Source organism: Labeo rohita, unplaced genomic scaffold (genome assembly GCF_022985175.1).
Source record: "Labeo rohita strain BAU-BD-2019 unplaced genomic scaffold, IGBB_LRoh.1.0 scaffold_113, whole genome shotgun sequence".
In the NCBI taxonomy this organism is placed as follows: domain Eukaryota; kingdom Metazoa; phylum Chordata; class Actinopteri; order Cypriniformes; family Cyprinidae; genus Labeo; species Labeo rohita.
Genome location: NW_026127263.1, coordinates 126,794 through 136,640, shown reverse-complemented (window position 1 = coordinate 136,640; position 9,847 = coordinate 126,794). Strand labels below are relative to the sequence as shown.

The 9,847-nt window shown below is 39.4% G+C and overlaps 1 protein-coding gene across 1 annotated transcript; it reads left to right on the top strand.

Annotated features, from left to right (window-relative positions):
- The first annotated feature begins 4,917 nt into the window (after positions 1 to 4,917).
- LOC127157610 (olfactory receptor 52E8-like) lies at positions 4,918 to 5,927 on the top strand. Its single transcript, XM_051100850.1, is given in 2 exon segments — positions 4,918 to 5,226; positions 5,229 to 5,927. Coding segments are annotated over 2 exon segments (981 nt in total). The 5' UTR covers positions 4,918 to 4,944.
- Positions 5,928 to 9,847: the final 3,920 nt, after the last annotated feature.

Sequence of the window (9,847 nt, the reverse complement as noted above, 5' to 3'; positions counted from 1 at the left end):
TTTTGGTATTTAAAAGGAGTTATAAACAGAAACAACTTGAATTATATCAAACTGAACTTTGATTTTGTTTGTATGTGACCATTGTAAAATGTTTAAATAAATATCAGATATGTTTGGGTGATGGTGGAGGGAACAATACTAACGTTATCTATTATTTATGTTAATAAATATTGGGTGATGGTGGAGGAAACTAATGCCATCTACTGTTTATGTTTATAAAGGGGGCAGATAAATATAAGAAAATTATTCTTCTATCTGCTCCTTTCTGATCATGGAAATGTAAAGGAAAACTTAAATGAATTGTATGTGCCTTGTATAAATAATGCATTTTCATGAAAGGAATAAAAATGATGATGATGATGATGATGATGATGAAGACTGTGGCTTACATCAACCACCAGGGCAGTGTATGCTCTCTTCGCATGTCACAGCTAGCCCGCCATCTCCTACTTTGGAGCCAGCACAGACTCAGGTCTCTGCGTGCCACTCACATTCCTGGCGAATCCAGTCGTGTGGCCAATTCTCTGTCACGACAGGTTTCGCCCGGAGGCAAGTGGAGGCTCCACCCCAGTCGGTCCAGCTGATTTGGAGTCGGTTCAGCCAGGCACAAGTAGATCTCTTTGCCTTACCGGAATCCACCCACTGCCAGTCGTGGTACGGTCTGACCGAGGCCCCCCTCGGTATAGATGCACTTGCGCACAGTTGGCAGAGGGACTGGCTCAAATTTCTGGGCCCCATTCTGGACCAACAGAACCTGGTTTTCAGACCTGGTGCTCCTAGCATCAGCCCCTCCCTGGCGCATTCCTCTGAGGAAGGACCTCCTCTCTCAGGGGAAGGGCACAATCTGGCACCCGCACCCAAATCTTTGGAACCTCCACCTATGGTCCCTGGACGTGACCAGGAGGACTTCAAAGACCTTTCATCCTCAGTGGTAAACACCCTCTTACAGGCTAGAGCCCCCTCCACCAGGTAGCTGAATGACCTAAAATGGCGCATTTTTGTGAACTTCCCAAGGGAAGGACCCACGGAGATATCGAATTTGTGCTATCCTTCCTCCAAGGAGGCCTGGATAGGTACCTATCTGCCTCGACACTCAAGGTCCATGTGGCGGCTATGTCAGCCAATCATGATTTGGTGGATGGCAGATCGGTGGGGAAGCACGATTTGGTTATCAGATTTCTTAGAGGCGCCCGGAGACTAAACCCTCCTCGGCCACACCTTATCCCTTCTTGGGATCTCGCTGTGGTTCTTCAGGCCCTACAGCAAGATCCATTTGAGCCCCTTCAGTCAGTCGAACTTAACGCCCTCTCCTTAAAGACGGCTCTCCTGACTGCGCTCACTTCTGTCAATAGAGTGGAAAACCTTCAAGTCCTCTCCGTCAACAGATTGTGCCTAGAATTTGGGCCAGCGGACTCTCACGTTGTCTTGAGACCCCGGCCTGGATACGTGCCCAAGGTCCCCACCACTCCCTTCAGAGACCAGGTGGTGACCTTGCAAGCTATTTCTTCCCTGACCTTATTTTGCCCAGTTCGTGCCCTGCGCATTTACCTGGAACGTACTCAGCCCTTCAGACGTTCTGAACAGCTCTTTGTCTGTAGTGTTGTTTTTGGCAGCCTGTTTTCATTTTAGTTTTAGTCTAGTCTTTGTATGAAGCTGTCATTTTAGTTTTTATTAGTTTTAGTCATGTTCACACTCTTTTTAGTCTAGTCAAGTTTTTAGTTTAGTCAACTAAAAGTCTGAGCATTTTAGTCTTATTTTAGTCATAATTATCCATGACTATTTTCGTCTAGTTTTAGTCAACGAAAACTGATGACATTTTAGTCTAGTTTTAGTCGACAAAAACTGATGACATTTAGTCTAGTTTTAGTCAATGAAAATTGTATTTTAGTCTCTTTTTAGTAATGCAATTCTATTTAACCCAGTCAATATAGTATAAGTACCTAGTAGTATAGTCAACATACAAATATGCGCACGTGATTGGTGTGTCAAACGGTGAACACAAAACTTTCCCTGGAGTCTGCCATTGGACCGGCAAAGCAATTTCCCTGAAGCATTGGCTCTGATCTGTCATATAGCCTATTAAGGCTTAAACGGATCGCAGTCGATACGTACGGACCATGTCAAAATCCCACCGTTCAGCATGTGATTTCGCAGGTTAATTTGCCAATTTACATGTTCAAGCTATTTAAAACCACAAGAAGAAGAATCGAAACAGAACTTGATTCATTACTTGCGCTGTTCTCGCATACACCTGAAGCGCGCACAAACACAAATATGTGTTTCAGACAGAGCGGCATATCGAGTTGATTCCTCCTTCACCTCTCCCTGCGTTTAAGATGCATACGCATGGGGGTTTGCGGTTACGTTGCTATATTGGAAGTGTTTCTGTTTTAAACCATGAAGGCGAGCCAATGGATATCAAACTTTGTGCCGTAGTTATGCCGGTGAACGTCTTAACTTCAGTTTTAACTTTACAATTCACTATATAGAAAGTGAAAGTAAAAAAATAACTGACAGTTATCAACTGAGTTTTCTAACGCTGCAATACGGCGCATATTCTCTCAGACACGAATCTACTTCAACATGTGCTGATAACGGTATATAACTGTCTAATAGTCTTAATTGTAATTTCAGGCCTATAATCCCCCAGTCTGCGAGTGGGGCTTGAGGAAGTGACGTCGCCTGTGTCTGCGCAGTGCCACTTGATGCAGCCCACTTCAGAAATACTGCAAAATAATAATAATAACGTGACTAAACAAAACGAAATAAAGCTATATCATTCGTTTCGTCTTGTTTTGGTCAACGAAAATGAAGAGACATTTTAACATAGTTTTTATTTTGTAAACCACATTTAGTCTCATTTTTATTCGTCAACAATATTACATTATACATTTAGTTATAGTCATCGTCACACGACCAGCATTTACGTTGCGTCTCGTCTCGTTTTCGTCACGTGATAAAGGTTCGTTGACGACGATATTTAATCATAATTTTCGTTGACGAAAGCAACACTATTTGTCTGTTATGGAGGACAGCAGAAGGGGAAAGCTGTCTCCAAGCAAAGGATCTTCCACTGGCTAGTGGACGCAATCCGTATGGCCTACCAGGCCAGAGGCTTACCCTGCCCACTGGGAGTGAGAGCCCACTCTACCAGGGGCGTCACTGCCTCGGCAGCTCTTGTGAATGGGGCCTCTTTAACAGACATCTGTAGAGCTACAGGTTGGGCTAAACCTAACACATTCGCCAGATTTTACAACTTGCGCATGGAACCAGTATCTGCTAGAGTCTTGAACGCAAGCTCTTGACTCAGCAGTCTGGTTTGGTGTAGAGCTTGCTCAAGCGCTTCCCCTCACGGTGATTCCGCTTCTCTAAGTTTCAGTAGGTTTCCTGACGTGAATCCTGGACATCTTCTCCATCACTTGGCACTTCTGGACGTGGCGAAGTTCAGTGGAGGAACTCGCTACAAAAATCCAACACAAGGTAAGATTACTTTACTAATTCTTGGTTGGATTTGTGCCCCATTACATTTGACACAACTCGGAGTGTACGACAGATAGGGAACGTCTCGATTGCGTATGGTAACCCTCGTTCCCTGATGGAAAGAACGGAGACGTTGTGTCCTCCATTCCACAGCTCTGGACCGCCTCTGAGTGAGTTGAGACGCTTCAACTCCTCAGAACTCCTCAGAACAGAACGAGTGATGGACTTCCTCTTGCTGCTCACTGAGTATTGGATTGTACTGTGTTTTGCAACTTTACGGAGCCATTGTCTATCCTTAGCATAGATCTATCATGTTTCTTGTCAGTTGATCCTTGTTTTGTTTTTCTAGCCTTGTTATATCGTTTAGTCTGTCTCGCTGCCTGCCCTTTGGATCTCTAGCCTGTCTACTCGGATTATCCTTTTGCCTAGCCCCTTGGATAACGTTAGCCATTGATCGACCTCTGCCTGCATCACAGATTACTCTTGTGTTTTGTCCTAACATACCTGTTTGCCGTTGTTCGACCCTGCCTACATTTGACCATGTCTTTGCTACGTTTCAATGAAGATGGATCCACCCGCTTCACGTCTCCCTCAATCCGTAACAGTGTGCATGGATCCCTATAAAATCAGTACATTTGCATAGTCATCAAAATTCATGTCCTGCTAGTGTTTATTTATAACAGATTGTAGTTGAAGGGGCATGTTTTAGAGTCTTTATTGTGCCACTACAACGGAATGCAGCCTTCAGAGGATGCAGCCTTTGAATTCGCTACACAGCTATTGTTTTAGTTATCTGGATATTATTATTATCTGGATATTATTATCTGGATAGTGAAAAAAGACGCGGCCCAACAAAATACAGTAGAACCCATTATAATCAGTGATGCTGTCTACACTGGATGTGGCGCAGTGCGACACGACACATCCCCGACAGTAAACAAGTGGACAAACTAGTAAGTTGTACTCTAGTTGCTAGTGTCACATTATAGACTTAACATTAACTATATCATTGAGTTACTATAATAAAACGTGCATTAATAAAAACACAAAGGGGAATTGAGTGGCCTTAATGCGGACTAGTGAATGAAACGTCAGTCAACACTAAAGCAGTGACCAGAATATGTGCTTCAGCATGTAAGAATTACATCATTGTGTTGTCTGAAATCTCTCAAGAGATGAATCGTAAGATATATTTGGGTTCAATGATGCAAATGTCCAATGGTCTTTGCGACATGAGAGAATAAGGACGAGAATTTACAGCTGTGTAATTTATTGTTTGCTCTGGCCCTAAACCCTGTTTATGCTTATAGGTCTGTGATTTAAATATTATGCAGAAAGTTTACATAAAGGTATATTTTGAATCTAGTTGTTATATGTGTCATATGACAAAATTGTAGATTTTGGTTATGTCTTTGAGGCAATTTATATTTTCAGCTTGTTCAAAACACTAAATGCAAAGCTGGCATGAGTTCTTTAAGTGTAATTGTTCCCCAGAATATCTCCATTGTTCGTCCTGAATACTTTTTCATCACTGGACTTTCAGATATACCGTACAACAGTTATTACCATATTTTCTTATTTACGGTTTATTTTAAAACTGTACTTGGGAACTCTATAGTCCTTCTCATTATTGCTTTTAAACGAAGTTTGCACAGTCCTAAATACTTTGCTGTGTTTAACTTGGCCTTGGGTGATATTGGTGTAACCAGTGCAGTGATTCCTAACATGATGAAGACTTTTTTTTTTCTGACTCACAGTACATCTCCTACAATGCTTGTTTGGCAAACATGTTTTTTGTAAACCTCTTTATTACTGTGCAAAGTTTTACTCTTGTCGTTATGGCATATGATCGCTTCATTGCAATTTGCTTTCCATTAAGATATCATGCCATAGTGAATAATACTGTCATGACCTTAGTGTTTTTAGTATTATGGGTATTTAACACTTTTGTGGTGGCTCTGCCAGTGTCTTTGGTCACTCGACTTTCATTTTGTAAATCCAATGTAATACAGAGCTTTTATTGTGATTATGGACCAGTGTTTAGGTTGGCATGCAATGGCAATAGCATTAATACGTTTATAACAAACCTCAGTGCAGTTTTATTCCTTGTAACACCATTGTTCATTATAGTCCTTTCATATCTGGGAATTTTTTTTGCCTTAAGTAAAATAACAACTTGGGAAGCACGTTTAAAAGCACTGAAGACCTGTGTTTCTCACCTTTTGTTAGTTGGATCATTCTTTCTTCCTGTAATATTTATTGTCATTGCTTCATCAATTACTTCTCTTACTCCCAATGCCAAAGTCATCAGCACATCTCTTTCATTTACTCTTCCACCAATGCTAAATCCCATTATTTATGTTTTAAACACAGCTGAAATCAGAGTCTTGTTTCGAAAAGTGCTTAAAAACAGATCTGTAGCAATTAGAAAGAACATTACAAAATGACTGCAATTATTGTTTATGCGGTCTTCAGTCATTAGGCATCAAATTGCCTTGTATATGAAAATGTACTGTATGTATATTTTTTCATGTGGAAAATGTGGAAAATAAAAGTGTACAAACAGAAAAAAGTTAAACTTGCTCTGCTACAATCTTAACAGAAGTTTGTATACACTGCTTGTGCTCTTAATTGCTGACACAAAGATAAAATAAACTAAAACAACACCAGCAAAATGGATTGAAAAAAGTACAAGCAATTTGAATTATTTTTTTTGTAAGCAGTCATTATCATGACATATTTCAAGTTCAAGTTTTATCCAGCCAAATGCTGTTAACTGTCATAAGTCTAAGTGGACGTCCATGAAATGCGGAGTCCCTCAAGGCTCAATTCTAGCGCCACTCTTGTTTAGCTTGTATATGCTCCCACTAAGTCAAATAATGAGAAAGAACCAAATTGCCTATCACAGCTATGCTGATGATACCCAGATTTACCTAGCCTTATCGCCAAATGACTACAGCCCAATTGATTGCCTCCGCCAATGCATTGATGAAATGAACAGCTGGATGTGCCAGAAATTCCTTCAGTTAAACAAGGAGAAAACTGAAGTCATTGCATTTGGAAGCAAAGAGGAAATTCTTAAGGTGAATGCATACCTTGACTCTAGGGGTCAAACAACTAAAAACCAAGTCAGGAATCTTGGTGTGATCTTGGAGTCAGACTTTAGTTTCAGTAGTCATGTCAAAGCAGTAACTAAATCAGCATGCTATCATCTCAAAAACATTGCAAGAATTAGATGTTTTGTTTCCAGTCAAGACTTGGAGAAACTTGTTCATGCCTTTATCACAAGCAGGGTGGATTATTGTAATGGTCTCCTCACTGGCCTTCCCAAGAAGACCATTAGACAGCTGCAGCTCATCCAGAATGCTGCTGCCAGGATTCTGACTAGAACCAGAAAATCTGAGCATATCACACCAGTCCTCAGGTCCCTACTTTGGCTTCCAGTTATATTTAGAATTGATTTTAAAGTACTTTTACTCATTTATAAATCACTCAATGGCCTAGGACCTAAATACATTGCAGATATGCTCACTGAATATAAACCTAACAGACCACTCAGATCATTAGGATCTACATTTAAATTTTAGGCTCAAAACTCATCTGTTTAGCTGTGCATTTACTGAATGAGCACTGTGCTATGTCCGAACTGACTGCACTATGTATAATCCTTTTCTAATTTTTAACTGTCTTAAATTTATTTTAAATCAATTTTTAAAACATTTTAAAAGTGTTTAATTTTATTTTTGTTTTATTGTTGTTATTATTGTTTTTATGATTATTCTACTTCCTTTTATGTAAAGCACTTTGAATTACCTTTGTGTATGAAATGTGCTATATCAATAAACTTGTCTTGCCTTGCCTTGCCTTGTCATGGTTGCTCATATTGTTAAAAAAAATATTATTTCATAATATATTCCTATTTGAATTTGCAATCCATGGTCAATTTGTTTAGATTAGTATGTCTGGGATCTGTTTTTTTTTTTTTTTTTTTTTTTTTTTTTTTAACTCTCTGTTGTGAGATGTTTAAACTTTTTCTTATTTATGTTGTCCTCTGTACAATAAATAATAAACACTAAAAATGAACCAAGATGTTAATTTATTGATGCAAGGTAATTGTTTGTTGATAAGGAAGGTCTACACATTTAATCTTTTATTTCCACTCATGTAATTCAGGGTCACCTCTTTAAACGCAGCTGTACTATACTATCACTATATAAATGAATATGTGAATGAAGGAATATGTTGCTAACACAACGAAACTGAGTCTGTTTTGGGGGGAGACTGTGGGCAACACCCAAAATGTCATAACTCTTTATTAACAGTATTCATGCAATTCTTTTCAGTTTTAGGCCTCTATAGCCTAAACACAGACAGTGTCATGTTCTTACTCAACTACTCTTCTGCTAACCTTTTTGCTGTGTTGTTAGGAAAACCACTACTTGCACAACTGATCCACAAAAGCACAAGAATCCAAAAATATGCACAACAGATCCAAACAGATCCATTCAAAAATCCACATATTATTTATACAGTAAATAATACTGTAAAGGCTTTAGTGTTTTAGTAGTATGGCTCTGTCTGTCTTTGATCACCCAACTTTCATTCTGTGAATCCAACAAAATACAGTTATTATTTTGATCATGGATTAGTGTACAAATTGGCATGTAATGACAATAACACTACAGTAACACTATCTATAGTTCTGTCACGAAACTCTAGATGGTGCAGTCTGGTGCGGTCCGACTCAATCTGGCATAATTACATCATCACATGGCACAGCTGATTGGTTCTTTTTGTATTGACAGCCAATGAGCTTGCTACTCAACATTCAAATCCTGGGTAGTGCTTGATGTAGCAGTTGAAGCACGCTTCAGAAAGCTTCTAAGATCTACATCCAAGATAAGTGAATGCTCTTTCACTACATCTCACTGTGTCATGTTTAGCAGTCTTGCAGGAGTATGCAGGAGAGAAATGTTGAGTATATTAACAATAGCATTTACACATCTGTGTTTTTAGAGCTTGAGCAACACGCAGTCTAGCACATATAACCGTCTAGGATATGCAGACAGCAACGGACATTAGAACAAGTTAAATTAAATGTTTTCATTAGCAGTGCCGAGTGAGCGGTTGATTTCAGCTGCACGCAGCCTCTCAGCCACGCTCCTAATGGCTACTATACAAACAAAAGAATAAAAGTTATATCAACAGTAATCAATGACTTAAATTATGATATTTTGCTCAGGTGGGTGCTGGGGACAGATTGCAGTGTATATCCATTTGTTAATTAAAGTTACACATAGTGCACGTCTAAACAGAGTTAAAGGTGCAGTGTGTAAATTTTAGGCTGTGAATTGCATGTAGAGAAGCTATGGTGGCCGACACAGGACAAAGATGTCATAGTCTGAGTCAGCAGAGAGTAGCCACTGGTAAATTAAGGAATTATATTAACTTAATTATTCACCTGCTTTACTGCTGCTTTGTTTTTTCTAACCACCAGACAACGTTGTTTTCAACACTCTCAACGCTTTTGTTATTAGTCTATTTATTAAGATTATTTACACATTCATAAGTGTAAATGTTTTAACAAAAACCCGTTTCACAGTGTTTTAGAAAGAATTGGAAAATATTTTGTTTGTGTTCTCTCTTCAAAATCTTTGAGTAATGTAAAGGTCATGCATGTCTATGATTTGTAATTTTTCTTTGTTTTTACTAACACTCTCGAAGCTTCGAATCTTTTTTCCAAAACAGTCAGAGGAAAGCCTCAGTGCTTCAGAAGGCTTCATTTGCCCATCATTACTTTATAGAAACAGATCTTGGTCAAAACAGGCAGGGTCCAAAATCATTCTCAAATCTCAAAAACAAGTGAACAGTCCAAGGTCCAGAACACAGGCAAGGCAAGAACAAGGCAAGGTGAACATGGAAAAACACTCAGTAATGTCCACTAACAGCTAAACAACCCTGGTGAAAAAAACAGCATATGCTGGTAGCTATGTTTTGATGCTGGGATGCTGGTTTGGTATGTTTTGATACTGGTTTAAGCTGGTCCTTTGCTGGTTTATGCTGGTCCTTAGCTGGTTTATGCTGGTCATTTGCTGGTTTATGCTGGTCCTGGTTTATGCTGGTTGCGAAGGGGAATTGGGTGGCCTTAATGCAGACTAGTGAACAAAACTTCAGTCAAACTAAAACAGTGACCAGAATATGTGCTTCAACATGCAAGAATTATGTCATTGTGTTGTCTGAAATCTCTCAAGAGATGAATCAGAAGATATATTTGGGTTCAATGATGCAAATGTCCAGTGGTCTTTGCAACTTCAGACAATAAGGACAGGCATTTACAGCTGCATAATTCATTGTGTGCGCATTGTAC